At 36.1% G+C, this 20,059-nt stretch overlaps 1 protein-coding gene across 3 annotated transcripts in view; it reads left to right on the top strand.

The window, feature by feature from the left end:
• Positions 1-20,059, top strand: part of COL25A1 (collagen type XXV alpha 1 chain) — a gene marked incomplete at both ends in the record, with an annotated part of 461,173 nt that overhangs the window by 249,572 nt on the left and 191,542 nt on the right. For all 3 annotated transcript variants that reach the window (XM_082653474.1, XM_082653476.1, XM_082653475.1), the window contains 2 exons: positions 783-827; positions 2,853-2,860. In XM_082653474.1, coding sequence (XP_082509600.1) covers positions 783-827; positions 2,853-2,860 — 53 coding nt within the window. The remainder of the gene's footprint in view (positions 1-782; positions 828-2,852; positions 2,861-20,059) is intronic.

Below are 20,059 nucleotides of genomic sequence, written 5' to 3'. Positions count from 1 at the left end.
TATATAGTTGAGAATAATGGCTTGAAAACCATGAACGTCTAGAAACTTGTGCAAGTCTGACACATATTGGCTTGGTGGTCTTCATAGGGAACTTACTGAAAAAAAAAGGTTATTTCTTCACTTTTAAAATGAGATCACTGTAAAGACTCAACATTTATTGAATGACAATAATGAGCTAGCCCCTTAGAAAAATGAGACCAATACTTACTACCTAAACACTTTCCAATTAAAAGCGTTGTGATTTTAACTCAGCTGGTTCTTAATTAGAGAAATTCCAATAGATGAAAATTCACATTTAATAAAATAGAAATATTTGTAAAGATTATTTACATTATTAATATATATGTTTAATTAACTGCCAACTAAATATTTTCAAGAGAAGCATGAGGAACCTGACTAAAGAGAAACTGTAATCATTTGTACTTAGTACTTTTAATTATTAATATGCTGAAACCTTCAGAAAAGAAATTTTCCTAAGAAACATGAAATCTCAACACCACCAGTTTGCTTAGCGAACCCTTTCTTATTGATGATACCCGGGCAGGATGAACAAAAATTCTGAATCTTTAGTGTTTCTAAGTAACACTAGTTGGTTAGAGATCTAGGACAGCTTTTATAATTAAATGAAGCTTAACAGTTATGCTGAAATGTCAGAGGCAGAGTTGGCCTTTACAAATCTCTGGTCCTTTTCATGTTAGTTAAAAACAGTGACAAGATATATAGAAATCATTTACTAGCCATTTTGGAACCAAAAATTCCAAAAACTGTTCTTTTTATTTCAGGGCCTCCGGGGAAACGAGGTAAAAGGGGCCGAAGAGGAGAATCTGGTAAGTCTCTCTTTCAGCTGTTCTGTGTCATTCATGTTCTGGCTAGGTTCCCACATCTGTTCCTCCTAATTAGTAATTATATTGTTCTGTTGGCTGTTGTGTGCATGTGCGCATGCGTGTGTGTATGTGTGTTTGTGAGATGTTTATATCTTCTCTGCTACACATAGAATTTTTTTTTATCTTCTTATTTCCATCAAACAGTAGGAAGGAGAAGTTTGCAAAATATTATTAATTACAGTTTACTAACCCCTGGCACCCAATTTTGGCTTATTTACTGTGTCACATTAAATCTGCCCTTTCAGTGTACAGCAGAGGGTTTCTTAGCCACATGCAGTATGACAGCATCACCCATCTTTCCACCTACATAGGTGGTCAGTCAATGCACACTCTCTGCGGAAACATCTGCCTTGGGACACTGGGGCACATGTCCTGGAAACCTGATTATGATTTTATCCAACTGGTAAAATTTTGTCATGCTTTAACTCTCATTCTTTTCACAATTTAAGAATTTTTATTCCTCTTGTATAACCATAGAATTTTAGTGATGACAGGAACTTTAGTAATCAATCCAGAGTTTTCATTTTATAGTTGAGGAAATGGCGACCCAGAGCAGTCAGGTGTTTCAGCCAAAGCCATGCAATTTGTTATGAGCAGAGCTAGAAGCACAACCAGTTGTCCTGACACCCATTTTAGTGATTTTTGTTTTGTTTTGTTTTTTGCTTTCAGGCCAAATCCCTATATGCAAATTCAAATAAAAACTTTTTTTTTCTGAAATCAAGATATTCAAATGAGTGTGTTCACTTATGGTTTTACTAGTTTTATAAAGTCTAAGCCTCCAAAAATGTAAATGTAAATGAAGTCTTAACAGGACATCAATTCTTCCTTGCAAGGTAAGAGGAAGGTAATTTAAGGTTTGATTTTAGTGTACTAAGAAATGCTATTTTCCAGCATTTTCTACAAGTGTTTATTAATATTAAAAACAATCTACTAAGGGTTAAAAATAGAAATACTAACCTATCAAAAAGAGCAGACGGCAGATTGATTTTTTTGGTCTCATTTCCTCTCCCTTTTGGAAATATGATGTCAAAGTAAAAAGGGTTTTATGAAAACATAGCTGCTTAATTCCTTTAAGAGAATTACCAAAAGTTATTTTTAAACCTCATTCACTCTAAGTAACTGGAAAATTGTATAGGTATCCCTTTCATTGAGTGCAAAGTTTTATAATAGAGGATGCTTTAGAAATGTTTTTGAGGAAAAAGAAATGATAAAACATTGGTGGACCCAAATAATCACTGAATTGATCTTTGTGTCGAAAGAAAGAAAGAGGATTAGGAAAAAATAGTGAAAATTTTGTACTTATGCAGTTTTACAGAAAATATAAAAATCAATTCCCAACTTCTGGGCTACTGAGAACTGGTGCTTTCATTGAACATATGGTGTGCGAGATATTGAAATTTTCTTAGACTTTGCCTGTGTTTTGATGAGAATACATAGTTTTAAAGAAACTTACATAAACATCAGGACTTAGTCTTTTATATACTGACAATACTACTGAAAGATAAACATTCTTAGAACAAATAGCAGGTATCTTTCTGATTTAGCCATTTTACCAAACTCAAGAAATTTATATATCAATTGTCTACAACTGGTCTATCATAAATGACTAACGCTCTTCCCAATTCATATTTTATCTAAATTTTTAGGTGTATAAATTAGACAGTCTTTTCTTAAAATATATGAACTTCTGAGTAATTCATAAACAGTCCTCAGGGAATATTCTGTGAAATTTTACATAAAATTTTGTGTGTACATAGATGTAAATACATTTTTCTGATATGGTCTCATAATAGGTTCATGATCTAAAAAATGACTGAGAGGCACTAAATTCTTAAGTGATTTCTATGCCTCTTGTATTGTACTGATGATTATTATGATGTTCTAATCTTTTATTAAATCTTACTATTTGTATATTCACTAATTTGTCTCTCTCTTTTTCTTATTCTGTCTACTCTCCCCCCACCATAGGTCCTCCTGTAAGTATATTTGCTGCATTCTGGCTCCTCTACGTTAATCAAATCACGTATGTTAAAACTGTTAAAACATCAAAATATACTCTATATTTCGATTAGAAAAATACTGCTGACCTTTTTAAGAGTATTTAACTGTGGGACATTAGTTTTTAAGTATACTGTTTTGTGATCATGTGATATGTAGGAGTGCAATATGTGTCAATTAAAAAAAAACTTTTATTTCTAATACGATCACAAACCAATTACTGTCTTGGGAATTTTGGAATAACTTATGAAGCTCCTGATATTAAATGCTTTTCCTGAAATACTGAGGTTTCTTTGCGAGCAAACCCTCAAGCTCTTTCACACTTCTTTTTTCATTCGTTTAAGCTTGTATCTGAAATATTTGCATTTGCCAGTTCACGAAATGTAGATGGCAACATGATCGTGGAAGTGATACCCCCGGTGGGCTTGGTTCAGCGCTCTTTCCATAAGCAACACTCCCTTTGAAGTGCCTTGGAGTTTTGCCTGCATAAAGAGCTTGAGTTGGAGCCCTTGGAGAGTTGCACTTTCTTTTTTCTTTCCTTGTGTAGGTCATGGCTGCAGCATTCCAGCCTGCTTTGTACTCACAGGAACAGATTATCTTGTCAGCTTTGAGCTAGATGTGTTTTTGAGTAATATCCTGGATATCTGTCGTCTGACCCCGGTGCCGTACTGTGCTCTGTACGTTTACGGTAGCAATGATCATTGCCCTGGAGATATTTTCTCATCCCGAATAGTCGGTTTGCTCCAGGGTTCATAGACTCTGCATTGGCAACTTCTCTAACAGGCCAGCATGGTCCAGGGAGAGGGGCTTAGCATATATTCGTTTACTTTATTCACAGGAAGCATTGGCTTCCAAATATCTTTTGCAGTCTTCCTGCCACGTTCAAGGACGGAACATAAATCATGTTAGAAATGACTTTGCTTCTGTAACTGACTTCAGCTCTTGCTTAATGCTAGGCAGATGGCATGCCCCAGGTCTAGGAGCCTTATTCTTTGGCTTCATATTTGACTGTCTTTAAAACTAGAAACAAACCACTGCTACCCAAAGGAAACTCTGGAGATTACATCCAGAATAGAGCGTTCAAGGCTTCTTTTTGTGGAGGTAAGTATTAGGCAGGCCAAGAGGCAGTTAAATCTCATTTCTGCCTTATGATATTGAGGATTCTAGTATTTCCTGTTTGGTCCTTCACAAGTTTAGACACCCATATTGGGCTCTTGCTTTCAGGGGGCCATCTATTAGTTCAGGTTCTCCACCTAGAACATTTCAATTGTTTTTTCCTTTTCTTATTATATACTAAAAAAGAGGACTAATATGTTTTAAGCCCCTGTGTATGGCAGGCAGTATTCTAGGCACTTTACATACATTTATTTTGTCTCTGATGCTACCATCCCCATTCATGTCTCTAAACATTACCATTGTCAACAAGGAAACTGAGGCTCATAGAGGTTAATTATCAATGGCTGTACAGCTAAAGAGGGTTTGCAAAGTTGGAATTCAGTTAGATATGTCTGACTGTAAATGCTTTCTGCTTACCACGTTATCCTTCTTCCTTGAAATTGTAAGTATATTATAATATGGCTCATTGTTACACAGGTTTGGCTAGCCATGGGTCAAATTGTATTTCTTATTGAAATATAGTTGATTTACAATATTATATTAGTTTCAGGGGTACAACATAATGATTCGATATCAAATTATATTTCTTGATATAAATAATTACATATAATAAAAGCATAACCAAAAAATGTAAAATGGCTAATCTATACAATAAGCATTAATACTATGGCATCTCAGATGGATTTTAAAGAAGTTATAATGTGTTTAGCAAATTGCATCAGATCCAAGAAATAAGGTATATGTAATTATGAGGTTTTCTTTTGTGTGTTATTTTTGTTTTGTTTTTAAATTTTTATTGGCGTATAGTTGATTTACAATGTTGTGTTAGTTTCTGCTGTACAGCAAAGTGAATCAGTTATACATATACATATATCCACACTTTTTTTATACTGACTAAAAGATAACTTGAGTTAAGTTGCTTACATTTGATAAGATAAAAAACCATTGAATATGAAAAAGAGAAAAAATATATATATTCATTGTGCTACCTTTGCTAATACAATGGAGTCTTACTGTAAGTACTTGGGACTCCGTATCATGGGAGCCCTTAGGGGTGAAATACCTTGTAATGAAATCCTCTTAAGCCTCCAATTTCTAAACCCCCATATATGATTTTCAAGGTATTGTATTTGCTTTTCATCAAATTTTCCTTTAGAGTAGGTGGCTTGATAAAATATTTCCATTATATTTCTTTTGTTGTTGTTGTTATACAGCAGGTTCTTATTAGTTATCCATTTTATACATATTAATGTATATATGTCAATCCCAATCTCTCAATTCATCACACCACCACTCGTACCCCCCCACTGTCCCCCCTTGGTATCCATACGTTTGTTCTCTACCTCTGTGTCTCTATTTCTTCCCTGCAAACTGGTTCATCTGTACCGTTCTTCTAGGTTCCACATGTATGCATTCATATACGATATATGTTTTTCTCTTTCTGACTTACTTCACTCTGTGTGACAGTCTCTAGATCCATCCAAGTCTCTACAAATGACCCAATTTCATTCTTTTTATGGCTGAGTAATATTCCCTTGTATATATGTACCACATCTTCTTTATCCATTCATCTGTCGATGGGCATTCAGGTTCCTTCCATGACCTGGTTATTGTAAATAGGGCTGCAGTGAACATTGAGGTGCCTGTGTCTTTTTGAATTATGGTTTTATCTGGGTATATGCCAGTAGTGGGATTGCTGGGTCATATGGTAACTCTATTTTTAGTTTTTTAAGAAACCTCCATACTGTTCTGCATAGTGGCTGTATCAATTTACGTTCCCACCAACAGCGGAAGAGGGTTCCCTTTTCTCCACACCCTCTCCAGCACTGTTTGTAGATTTTCTGATGATGCCCATTCTAACTAGTGTGAGGTGATACCTCATGTAGTTTTGATTTGCATTTCTCTAATAATTAGTGATGTTGAGCAGCTTTTCATGTGCTTCTTGGCCATCTGTATGTCTTCTTTGGAGAAATGTCTATTTAGGTCTTCTGCCCATTTTTGGATTGGGTTGTTTGTTTTTTTAATATTGAGCTACATGAGCTGTTTATATATTTTGGAGATTAATCCTTTGTTGATTTGTTTGCAAATATTTTCTCCCATTCTGAGGGTTGTCTTTTCGTCTTGTTTATGGTTTCCTTTGCTGTGCAAAAGGTTTTAAGTTTCATTAGGACCCATTTGTTTACTTTTGTTTTTATTTCCATTATTATAGGAGGTGGATCAAAAAAGATCTTGCTGTGATTTATGTCAAAGAATGTTCCTCCTATGTTTTCCTCTAAGAGTTTTATAGTGCCCAGTCTTACATTTAGGTCTCTAATCCATTTTGAGTTTATTTTTGTGTGTGGTGTTAGGGAGTGTTCTAACTTCATTCTTCTACATGTAGCTGTCCAGTTTTCCCAGCACCACTTATTGCGTAAACTGTCTTATCTCCATTGTATATCCTTGCCTCTTTTGTCATAGATTAGTTGACCATAGGTGCATGAGTTTATCTCTGGGATTTCTATCCTGTTCCATTGATCTATATTTCTGTTTTTGTGCCAGTACCATATTTTCTTGATTACTGTAGCTTTGTATTATAGTCTGAAGTCACGGAGTCTGATTCCTCCAGCTCCATTTTTTTCCCTCAAGACTGCTTTGGCTATTTGGGGTCTTTGTGTCTCCATACAAATTTTAAGATTTTTTGTTCTAGTTCTGTAAAAAACGCGATTGGTAATTTGATAGATATTGCATTGGATCTGTAGATGGCTTTCGGCAATATAGTCATTTTCACAATATTGATGCTTCCAATACAAGAACATGGTATATCTCTCCATCTGTTTGTATCATCTTTAATTTCTTTCACCAGTGTCTTACAGTTTTCTGCATACAGGTATTTTGTCTCCCTAGGTAGGTTTATTCCTAGGTATTTTATTCTTTTTGCTGCAGTTATAAGTGGGAGTGTTTCCTTAATTTCTGTTTCCTTATTAATTTTCTGTTTGGATGATCTGTCCATTGGTGTAAGTGAGGTGTTAAAGTCCCCCACTATTATTGTGTTACTGTCAATTTCCTCTTTTATAGCTGTTAGCAGTTGCCTTATGTATTGAGGTGCTCCTATGTTGGGTGCATGTATATTTATAATTGTTGTCTCTTCTTCTTGGATTGATCCCTTGATCATTATGTAGTGTCCTTCCTTGTCTCTTGTAACATACTTCATTTTAAGGTCTATTTTATCTGATATGAGTATTGCTACTCCAGCTTTCTTTTGATTTCCTTTTGCATGGAGTATCTTTTTCCATCCCCTCACTTTCAGTCTGTATGTGTCCCTAGGTCTGAAATGAGTCTCTTGTAGACAGCATATATATGAGTCTTGTTTTTGTGTCCATTCAACGAGCCTGTGTCTTTTGGTTGGAGCATTGAATCCATTCACGTTTAAGGTAATTATCGATATTTTTGTTCCTATTACCATTTTCTTAATTGTTTTGGGTTTGTTTTTGTAGATCCTTTTCTTCTCTTGTGTTTCCCACTTAGAGAGGTTCCTTTAGCATTTGTTGTAAAGGTGGTTTGGTGGTGCTGAATTCTCTTAGCTTTCACTTGTCTGTAAAGCTTTTGATTTCTCTGTCAAATCTGAATGAGATCCTTTCTGGGTAGAGTAATCTTGGTTGTAGGTTCTTCCCTTTCATCACTTTAAATATCTGATGCCACTCCCTTCTGGCTTGTAGAGTTTCTGCTGAGAAATCAGCTGTTAACCTTATGGCAGTTCCCTTGTATGTTATTTGTTGTTTTTCCCTTGTCTTCAATAATTTTTCTTTGTCTTTAATTTTTGTCAATTGGATTACTATGTGTCTCAGCATGTTTCTCCTTTGGTTTATCCTGCCTGGGACTCTCTATGCTTCCTGGACTTGGGTGGCTATTTTCTTTCCCATGTTAGGGAAGTTTTTGACTATAATCTCTTCAGATATTTTCTTGGGTGCTTTCTCTCTCTCTTCTCCTTCTGGGACCCCTATAATGTGAATGTTGTTGTGTTTAATGTTGTCCCAGAGGTCTCTTAGGCTGTCTTCATTTCTCTTCATTCTTTTTCCTTTATTCTGTTCCGTGGCAATGAATTCCACCATTCTGTCTTCCAGATCACTTATCCATTTTTCTGCCTCAGTTATTCTGCTATTGATTCCTTCCAGTGTATTTTTCATTTCAGTTATTGTATTGTTCATCTCTCTCTTTTTTTTCCTCTCTCTTTTTTTGTTCTTTAATTCTTATAGGTGTTTGTTCTTTAATTCTTCTAGGTCTTTGTTAAATATTTCTTGCAACTTCTCTATCTTTTCCTACATTCTTTTTCTGAGGTCCTGGATCACCCTCACTATGATTATTCTGAGTTCTTTTTCTGGAAGGTTTCCTATCTCCACTTCATTTAGTTGATTTTCTGGGGTTTTATCCTATTCCTTCACCTGGTTCATAGCTCTCTGCCTTTTCCTCTTGTCTGTCTTTCTGTGAATGTGGTTTTTGTTCCACAAGCTGCAGGATTGTAGTTCTTCTTGCTTCTGCTGTCTGTCCTCTGGTGGATGAGGCTACCTCTATCTTTCTTGCATCTGAAGAAAATGGATGAACAGTGGCATTATTATGATTAAATGGATTGATCAATTTTATATTTATTTAGATACAGTATCCAATGACTGACAATTGTAACTTGCAGTGACCATACTCCTCCTATTTTTAGCATCATTGAATGTTTTGCATATTTTTCCTTCCATTTCTTTTCCATAAACTGAAATCTGAATGTTTCTATAAAGTTATTTTTAGAACATTTTATTTCACAAATTCTGTGTTCAATGAAAAATATTTATCTCAACAAATAAGAAATTGGATAAAATATCAAGACTTACGTGGCGAGTTTAATGGTAATTGCCCATGCCTCCATTCCGTAAATTTAATGTAAATCACAAAGGTAGTCAGAGAAGGTTAATCGCCTTGCTACTGATGAGCAATCCATGGCATAGAATCTATATGAAGTAAATCCCTCCAGCTTCCTTCTACCATGAGCCTCTGTGGTCCTGTGGTTTCACAAGTACAGGAAGATTGTGATGTGTAACCTTGTGTCCTGAAGTGTATTTTCTTTATTTTTTTAACATCTTTATTGGAGTATAATTGCTTTCCAATGGTGTGTTAGTTTCTGCTGTATAACAAAGTGAATCAGCTATACATATACATATATCCCCATATCTCCTCCCTGTTGCATCTCCTCCCCACCTTCCCTATGCCACCCATCTAGGTGGTCACAAAGCACCGAGCTGATCTCCCTGTGCTATGCGGCTGCTTCCCATTAGCTATCTATTTTACATTTGGTAGTGTATATATGTCCATGCCACTCTCTCACTTCATCCCAGCTTACGCTTCCCCCTCCCTGTGTCCTCAAGTCCATTCTCTATGTCTGCATCTTTATTCCTGTCTTGCCCCTAGGTTCTTCAGAACCTTTTTTTTTTTTTTAGATTATATATATATGTTTTACTATACGGTATCTATTTTTCTCTTTCTGATGTACTTCACTCTGTATGACAGTCTCTAGGTCCATCCACCTCACTACAAATAACTCAATTTCGTTCATTTTTATGGCTGAATAATATTCCACTGTGTATATGTGCCACATCTTCTTTATCCATTCATCTGTTGATGGACACTTAGGTTGCTTCCATGTCCTGGCTATTGTAAATAGTGTTGCAATGAACATTGTGGTACATGACTCTTTTTGAATTATGGTTTTCTCAGGGTATATGCCCAGTAGTGGGATTGCTGAGTCATATGGTAGCTCTACTTTTAGTTTTTTAAGGAACCTCCATACTGTTGTTCACCATAGTGGCTCTATCAATTTACATTCCCACCAACAGAGCAAGAGGGTTCCCTTTTCTCCACACCCTCTCCAGCATTTACTGTAGACTTTTTGATGATGGCCATTCTGACTGGTGTGAGGTGACACCTCACTGTAGTTTTGATTTTCATTTCTCTAATGATTAGTGATGTTGAGCATCCTTTCATGTGTTTGTTGGCAATCTGAATATCTTCTTTGGAGAAATATCTATTTAGGTCTTCTGCCCATTTTGGAATTGGGTTGTTGGTTTTTTTGATATTGAACTGCATGTGTTGCTTATAAATGTTGGAGATTAATTCTTTGTCAGTTGCTTCATTTGCAAGTATTTTCTCCCGTTCTGCAGATTGACTTTTTGCCTTGTTTATCTTTTCATTTTCTGTGCAAAAGCTTTTAAGTTCCGTTAGGTCCCATTTGTTTATTTTTGTTTTTATTTCCATTTCTCTAGGAGGTGGGTAAAAACGGATCTTGCTGTGATTTATGTCATGGAGTGTTCTGCCTATGCTTTCCTCTAAGAGTTTTATAGTTTCTGGCCTTACATTTAGGTCTTTAGTCCATTTTGCATTAATTTTTGTGTATGGTGTTAGGGAGTGTTCTAATTTCATTCTTTCACGTGTAGCTGTCCAGTTTTCCCAGCACCACTTATTGAAGATGCTGGCTTTTCTCCATTGTATATTCTTGCCTCCTTTATCAAAAATAAGATGACCATATGTGCATGGGTTTATGTGTGGGCTTTCTATCTTGTTCCATTGATCTATATTTCTGTTTTTTGTACCACTACCATACTGTCTTGATTAGTGTAGCTTTGAGTTATAGTCTGAAGTCCGGGAGCCTGATTCCTCCACCTCCTTATTTCTTTCTCAAGATTGCTTTGGCTATTTGGGGTCTTTTGTGTTTCCATACAAATTGTGAAATTTTTTGTTCTAGTTCTGTGAAAAATGCCATTTGTAGTTTGATAGGGATTGCATTGAATCTGTAGATTGCTTTGGGTAGTATAGTCATTTTCACAATGTTGATTCTTCCAATCCAAGAACATGGTATATCTCTCCATCTATTTGTATCATCTTTAATTTCCTTCATCAGTGTCTTATCGTTTTCTGCATACAGGTCTTTTGTCTCCTTATGTAGGTTTATTCCTAGATATTTCTATTGTTTACATTGCAACAGCAATGGTAAATTGGAACGTTTTCTTCGTTTCTCTTTCAGATTTTTAATCATTAGTGTATAGGAATGCAAGAGATTTCTGTGCATTAATTTTGTATCCTGCTACTTTATCAAATTCATTGATTAGCTCTAGTAGTTTTCTGGTAGCATCTTTAGGATTCTCTATGTATAGCATCATGTCATCTGCAAACAGTGACAGCTTTACTTGTTTTTTTCCAATTTGGATTCCTTTATTTGTTTTTCTTCTCTGATTGCTGTGGCTAAAACTTCCAAAACAATGTTGAGTAATAGTGGTGAGAGTGGGCAACCTTGTCTTGTTCCTGATCTTAGTGGAAATGGCTTCAGTTTTTCACCATTGACGGTGATGTTGGCTGTGGGTTTGTTATATATGGCCTTTATTATGTTGAGATAAGTTCCCTCTATGTCTACTTTCTGGAGGTTTTATTTGTTGTTGTTTGTTTGTTTGTTTTTTCTTTTTTCTGGAGGGTTTTTTCATAAATCAGTGTTGAATTTTGTTGAAAGCTTTTTCTGCATCTATTGAGATGATCATATGGTTTTTATTCTTCAATTTGTTAATATGATGTATCACATTGATTAGTTTGCATATATTAAAGAATCCTTGCATTCCTGGGATAAAGCCCACTTGATCATGGTGTATAATCCTTTAAATGTGCTGTTGGATTCTGTTTGCTAGTATTTTGTTGAGGAGTTTTTCATCTATGTTCATCAATGATATTGGCTTGTAGTTTTTTTCTTTGTGACATCTTTGTTTGGTTTTGGTATCAGGGTGATGGTGGCCTCCTAGAATGAGTTTGGGAGTGTTCTTCCCTCTGCTATATTTTGGAAGAGTTTGAGAAGGATAGATGTTAGCTCTTCTCTAAATGTTTGAGAGAATTCTCCTGTGAAGCCATCTGGTCCTGGACTTTTGTTTGTTGGAAGATTTTTAATCACAGTCTCAATTTCAGTGCTTGTGATTGGTCTGTTTATATTTTCTATTTCTTCCTGGTTCAGTCTCAGAAGGTCATGCTTTTCTAAGAGTTTGCCCATTTCTTCCAAGTTGTCCATTTTATTGGTATACAGTTGCTTGTAGTAATCTCTCATGATCCTTTGTATTTCTGCAGTGTCAGTTGTTACTTCTCCTTTTTCATTTCTAATTCTATTGATTTGAGTCCTCTCCCTTTTTTTCTTGATGAGTCTTGCTAATGGCTTATCAAATTAGTTTATTTTCTAGAAGAACCAGCTTTTAGTTTTATTGATCTTTGCTATCATTTCCTTTATTTCTTTTGCATTTATTTCTGATCTGTTGTTTCTGATTTCTTCTGCTAAGTTTGGGGTTTTTTTGTTCTTCTTTCTCTAATTGCTTTACGTGTAAGGTTAGGTTGTTTATTTCAGATGTTTCTTGAGGTAGGCTTGTATTGCTATAAACTTCCGTCTTTGAACTGCTTTTGCAGCATCCCATAAGTTTTGGGTCGTCGTGTTTTCATTGTCATTTGTTTCTAGGTATTTTTTAACTTCCTGTTTGATTGCTTCAGTGATCTCTTGGTTATTAAGTAGTGTATTGTTTAGCCTCTATGTGTTTGTATTTTTTACAGACTTTTTCCTGTAATTGATACTTAGTCTCATAGCATTGTGGTCGGAAAAGATACTTGATTCAATTTCAATTTTCTTAAGTTTACCAACGCTTGATTTCTGACCCAAGATATGATCTATTCTGGAGAATGTTCCATGAACACTTGCTCAAGGGCTGATGTGTATTTTCTTGCCACTCACTTTGACTTTGTTGTGAAGTGTGCTCATTGGTGCAAAGACAGGATTAGGGCACTCATCACAACAAACAAACAAATGAAAGATTGGTTTTCCTGGAGGGACATTGGCAGATCTCTTTTGTCACTAAGAGTAACGTTTTTTCATTGCCCTTCTTCAGTAGCACTCTCAAGTAACATTAAAGGGGTGGGGGGGGGGAGAAACACTTCATAATAAAATTTAATTTAGACGCCTTACATTTACATCTTCATTTGATATATTTTGGAAAACTTGGCGGTATCACACTAGAATTATTTGTGGCTAGAGTGTTACTTTTGTCAGTTTCTGTATCTTGCATATTGAGATCATGTATAATTTAAAACTTGAAATACTACTTGAATTAGATCCCACATATCGATTTACTCTTTAGGAAGCTGTTCAGCTTGTTTCTCAGCCTTATCCATTTTGACAAAAAGATATTGCTACCACAGGATTCTTTGCTATAAACAGCCACAATGTAGCAATTTTATGATAATGTATGTAATTTATTTTGATGTGAATATCAGGTGCTTTTTTCTATTTTCTTTCTCATGAAAGTGATATGTATTAAAACACTGCTCTAAAGAAATCCATGCAAGTGCTTTGAGCGCCTAGCTTGGATTTTACAAATGTATTTGCTTGAGTGATTTGCCTGACCATTGTGTTACCTGATTCCAGATGGCGTGAAATTGTACCTTCTATTTTGGATATCTCAAAAACACATTCGTGTTTCAATAGGAAGCAAATAATATGATCAACATTTACAAAATAACTTCAGCATTTTTAGTTGTAGCAAATTGTGCACTCATTTTGACCTTTTTTTAGAGTCAATAGGGGATGGCCTCTCTTTGTCCTTTCGTCCCCAAGGTAGGTGCCATTCTACTATTCACAGGTTACAGAATCAAACAAGTCCCGTAACCATATCCAGAACAGACTCAGGAGATCTGTTTTAACTGGCTTTTTTATTTGTATCAGTCTATCAAACCCTATAATTGTGCTTGACTGACAGAGATATGATGTTATTGTTGGTAGCATAGAACCCTCTGAGGTGTGAAATACAACGCCATGGTGCAGCCTGTTCTGTTCTGTCCACCTTCAACAATTGTCAGCTCGATTTGAAGCCCAGAATCTTGTTGACAGATGAATGAAGCAGACTTAGCCAAGTTAAGCTTACAATGCTATTTCTGCCAATGTGGTAGATGAATTAGGAAAAGAAATATCTATAGAACTTTTAGATGAGAAACTCTGATATCTTTACTTTATACGGAAAAAAGACAATATGACTTTTAAGCCAATAGTAAATCTTTTCCAGATACTTTCATAACTACAATTTATAATAACTACCTAATATGCATCACTTTACATACCAATTCTCATTCTAGCCCTGTGAACTAGAGATATATTCTACCCATTTACAGAGGAAGAAACCGAGGGTTAGGCAGATCAAGTAAATTAGCCCACCCAAGGATTCACATTTAGTAGGAGGCAGAATTGGAACTTGAACCCAGTTTTGTCTCTCTTCAAAACCCATTTTCCCCCCATATTTCTACAAGTTGTTTTTTAGGCAGGTAAGCTTGAAGTGTTACCAACTTCTTTGCAAGTATCTTCTTTGTTGTATCTTATCCTACCTATTATCTAAGGTTCATTTTAGGCTTTACTTAGCTAGCTGTGGACCTTACATCTTGTATGTGATCTTTCATATTGCTCTTTACTCAAAACACACTTATAAATCATCTAATTTTCATCTAACAGAAGTAAATTGTGTGGAGATACGAGCTTTGGCTCTTGAGTTGAGAAAACTGAACATAAAATTGTAATGGAGTTTTTCAGCAAATGTTCCTTTAATTGCTTTTGCTATATTCTTGCTTAATTATAAAAGTATTTTGATTTCTGTTTGAGCTCAAAGAGTGTGCTTTTGAATGTGTGGTTACTGTTCTTTTTTTCTGTAATAATAAGATATCATTTTTGATGGAGGGAGAAAACCACTCATCTTGCAGGAAACGGTATCACTATAAAATACCAAGATGGCTCGATAATTTCAGATGTAGTCACCATAACAAACCAGATAAACAAACAAAACAAACCTGGAGAATTAATTTGTTTCTAATGGCTGTTTGGGAACAGAGTTATAATAGAATGACCATAGGTTGTCACAGATGGGTAGTTCATTGGAACCCTACATACAGCTTTGTGTCCTGGAACAAAAGGTAGAAAAAGGGCCATAACTATAATTCTTACATAGAACAGATTCCCCAGTGTCTTTTCACATCTTCTGTTTTGAGTGGTTCAGTGGTTCAGGTCGTGTTTGAACATTGCCGTGTTCAGTGGCAATTTGTTTCAGTGCTTCTTTTGATATTGTTTACGTAGATTTAGTGCCAGATTAAACAGAATTTTGGAATTCTTGAAGGGGCAGAGATAAAGGAAAAATACCCCGCAAACTGAGATAAGTAAAGGTGTTAAAGTAAAAAAAGAAAAAAAAGGAGGAGCAGAAGGAGGAGGAAAGAGACATACCAAAATATTGACAATGTAGTTTTTGCAAGACTATTCTTTCCTGTGGTCTATTTCTGGATACCATCTGTTTTAGAATGACTGTAGCTGTTTTAACAGACAAACTCTGAGATGTTACTGGCTTACCACAGTAGACATTGATTTCTTGTACATGATGAAGGGCAAGACTCTGGGGACTCTGCCATCTTCCATATGTGTGTTCTGAGGTTACCCTGGGCATAGGCATACAGCCACTGGATAAGATAAAGAAAGAAAGAGAATGGACAGTCAGGTGGTAGGATTCTTTTGGCCAGCACTAGAAGTACAAGAGTTTATGGTTTATATCACTGCTGACCACATTTCTTTGGCAAGTGTCAAGTCACATTTTCACACATAACTGCAAAGGAGAGAGTGAAATGTAGCTGTGGGCTTAGAAGAAAAAGTAAACAAAATTGGTGAACAGCCAATCTCTGCTATGCTGTTTGGATATAATCCTTAAGGAATTGAGAGAACCAGAAATCTCCAACGAGATGTGTACAGGTATGTCACTTGGGGAGTAATGTGACCTCTGACTTTGTAAAATTTTAGAAAAGAAAAATTTCATCAAAACTGTTATCACTAGAAACTTTGAACAGAAAAAGAAAAGGGAAAAGAATTTTTTTGAAAAAGTGCAACATAGAAGTTAGGGAGTGGTTTGTAAGAAGAATAAAGTATGAGTACCAGGCTAGGAGCCTCAGGCCTCCCAGGTTACTTCATAGCTTCATTGATAATGAAGCCTTTTTGTCTTTAAGCACTTACAAAATCTTCAAGCATCAACAGACACTGCTATGGCTTTCTCTTTTTTCTTACTAGTTCTCATGCCACTGAGTGATTTCAATACCTTGTATTGGATCCAGGGTGATCATCTCAATTGGAACAGCTCTGGTTATCTTGTTTCATATTCCCAATTGTCTCATGTGAAAGTTTAATTTTTAATAATGCTTCTGTGAAAAAATGACATATTTTTAGGGTCACTTTCATAAGGTTTGAAGAGGGAGCAGCTGACATTCTTATAGTGGGAAACATGATTAAAACAAAAAAGTGAGTTTAGGGATGAATCCTCTCTTCCAAAGAGCTAAAAGAGCGTTTCATTTTACACTAAAAAATAAAAAAAGCAGAACAGGTAGCACAAGGCAGTCAGAATTATTAAAAATGAATCTCTCAGTTTTAAAGTCTTTGCTTTTGGTTGCTGACTGGACACCTGCATATTTTTCTAATATCCAGTCTGTGAACAAATGGAGTGTCATGTCCCTTCTTCCTGTTTGACTTTCTTGTGACCGAATACTTAGTTGTGTGGCTGAATTCCTGGGGCGATCTGCTTATGCAGGCCTGTAATGCCTTATGGGACAAATTAGGGAAGTCATAATTATATGACTTTGTGGATTTGTGAGGCAATAACTAGCCGTAGTCGAGAAAGCCACACTAAAATGAAGTGCTATGAAAAAGCAGTTTGGACACATTTTTGAATGTAAATATTTTGAACAAAGTCAAATGAGTGGCTTAAGGGTATATTATTGTTTCCTCATGAATGGCCAAGCATCTAGTAATCTTCGGCAGCATGTGATTGCAGAGAAGACCTCAATGTCCCCATCCTTCCAAACTAGTTATGTAAAATGCTATGGTTTCCTCTTACTCAAAGAGTGGCTCCTGCTTAATTTCTGCTCATTTAGACACCGTGATGTTGGCCTACATTTGGCCTAAATTAACTAAGTATGAGTTGTTTGCTCTGAATTGAGTCCTGAACCATAATATAGAAAGAATTCCCTCCTTTAGTTATTAAATGAACTTTAGTTCTTGCTTTGGTGGAATTAAAAAGACATCAAGCCTTGGAATCTAAAGTGGCCCGGGTTACCTAAATGTTCTTATGGTTTTTTTTTTTTTTAGTCATTATGAATGATATTTTTAATGCACTTTTTATCTTCACAGCCCCCATGCTTTCTTAAGATTTACTTAGGATTAAAAAAAATAAAGCTTTTTCTTGTTTCCTTACTTGCTAATATTTTCAGTCTCAAAAATACACATATACATCTCTAGTTTGTATTTCTGCAGAATGTCTTATTAACAAGTATTTCTAAATGCTCAAAGAAATGAATAAAGGATGGAATCATGGGCTATAGAGGCAGGAGGGACTTAAAGTGTTATTAATAATTAGTTCATACAGTTATCTAAAATATAGTGCCCCCTTATTCAATGATTCATTCATCAAACTCATATGGAATGCCTAATCTGTGCCATGCCCTCTGCTATACATGATGGGGATACAATAGCAAATAAACATAGCCCCTGTCTTCAAAGACTTAGCGTCTACTAGGAGCAAAACAAAACAAAAACATAGCAATATCATGTGAGAAATATGCTCAGGATATGTCGAGGTACAACGGAAGAACCACAGCGGGGTTAATCACCCAAATTTTGGTGGGGAGGGGATCGGGTTGCCTCTGGATCTAAGTCACAGTGTTGTCAACGTGAAAAGTCTAAGTTGTGCAGTGTTTTCATGGAGGCTAGTTGTTCAAAACCTTTGAGATACACGAAAGAATAGCATTTAAGAAAACTGCTTATTAAGGTTGAAATGTAAAGTTCAAGGAGGGGATGAGGAAGTAAATAGAAAGCAGGGATTGGGGTAGGATGTGGTGAAGGACCTTACATGCCATGCTAAGTAATTATCCTAAAAGTATACAATCTGAAGGATTTAAGAAGTGGGGTAGCATGGTCAGACAAACATTTTAGGAAGATCACTCTTGCTAAAGGATAGGAGGAAGACAAAGGGGAAGAGAGAGATGGTTAATATATTGTTGCAGTTACTTGGGTGAGAAATAAAATGACCTGGAGAGATATAGAGAATGGGATAGATTCAGGGTGTATTAATCAGGTAGAAATGGCAGAATGTGTGACTAGATGTAAGGATGGGGAGGATGGAGAAGTGGGGGTGATTCTCAGGCCTTGCTCTGGGGAATAATAGTTCAGACCATGGGATAGAGACTAAAGAAGGAAGAGCAGATTTGGGGAGGAGACAATGCTGAGGTTTGATTGGAGTCCACATCCAGACTGAGGAAAAGGACAAAATGGACTGTCCAGGGACTGAGGTGATCAGGAGTCAGGAGGTCCAGGGGGAGGGAGCCTGGGCTGCAGACCAAACCAGAGAGGCAAGGGGCTTGCTTTTCCTAATCCCAGCCCCCCTGCGCTCTCCCTTCCTCCTAGCTTTGATCCGGTTACATTTTACAGTGCTCTGTGGAAGGAGAGTAGAAATAGGAAAACTGAGGCATCTGTACAAAGCGTCTGAGTCACCACTTCCTTCCATTAATAAACAAATGAAATCCATATTTGTGTAGCTAACCCACAGAAAAGGAGGGAGAAGGTTTGGCAGGCACAGTAGAAATCCAATCTGGAAACTACAAATTTAAAAACAATTATTTTAAATTTTATATCACAAACTTCCTTTTGGAGGCTTCTGTTAGCTACATCTATGTTAGGATATTCTTCTGGGAGTAGAAATATAAGGGCTCCAGAGCTTTGCTGCCCAGAGCCATGGAGTTTAGAGGACACATGAAAGCATACTTTCGTCCTGTACTGCAGACACCGTCTTCTGTTCTGATATATCATTTCACTCAACAGGAGTAGACACACATAGTTTGTCTCTTGATTTGCAGTTTGGGGAACAATTTCAACTCGCTCCCTCCCAGGGCACATTATTAACAACCAACTGGCATACAGTTTCAGACTTTTTCGCAGGTGAGAGTGAAAACTGAAAGAGTGGATTAAAGGGTTCTCTGCAGGCACCCTGGATAATTTATCGCCCTTTTGCTGTAATGGCTGGATGGATATATCTTTCTCCATATGTAGCCTTTCATTTAGACTTCTAATCAGTGGTAAAGAATAAGAACTGGTTTTTAAAAACCATCCCTTGGAGTGGAACTAATCAGCTTGTGGTTTCCCTTCAGATAGTCTCACCATTATCCAATATACCCTCTATATCCTCACATAGGAAATGACCTAAACTTCCACTTCCAGTTGTGCGGATTATTTATCCTGTTGCCCCCCTCCATCTCCATCCAGCCCTCTACTTTGCATGTTAAAGTTAAGCCTCTAATCATTGAATCTTCATGTCTGGAAAGTTGATCTGGCATCGCCATTACATACAAACTTACTTTGTATCTTATACGGCGTGACTTGAAAAGAAACTATTTTGAATTCTTGTATTGTTTACCGGTTTGAAAGTTGTGTGAAAGATGAGGATTTATTCCTTTGCCTGACTGGATCCCCTGGGCTTTATTTGTTAAGAATGTTATTTTCCCATAGGCATTAACTCCCCTATTTAGAGGAAAAAAAAATCCTTATTTAGCTTCAGTTTGGTAATGTTAATAGAGTTTAGAAGGAGAGACTTTGAAGGGTGTAACCAAACTGAAGGCGATTTCAGATCGTTACAACGTTTTAAACAAAATGAAAAATTGCTTGACCTTGTACCAAATATTATAATCCATAAGAAACTCATACAGAAATTATATATTTCCTATAATATGAGGTTTCCTATATGCATATATTTAATCAAAACCACAAGGCAAATGAATTTGGATTGGGAAACCCCCTGCTATTCATCATTGTGAGGAGAAGAAGCTTTTATTTTGTTATTAAAAAGTATCATTAAAGGGTAGACAATTTCTTTCACTCCTATTCATTTCTGTAACTTCCAGTACTTTGTAAATACTCTAATAACTAGAGCACCCAGATCATTTTCTAGGCTTGTGTTCTGTTCAAAGTAAAT

Source organism: Grampus griseus (genome assembly GCF_964374135.1).
Source record: "Grampus griseus genome assembly, chromosome: 4".
Lineage (NCBI taxonomy): Eukaryota > Metazoa > Chordata > Mammalia > Artiodactyla > Delphinidae > Grampus > Grampus griseus.
Note: the sequence above shows the minus strand (reverse complement) of the source record. Positions and strands in the feature narration are given on the sequence as shown.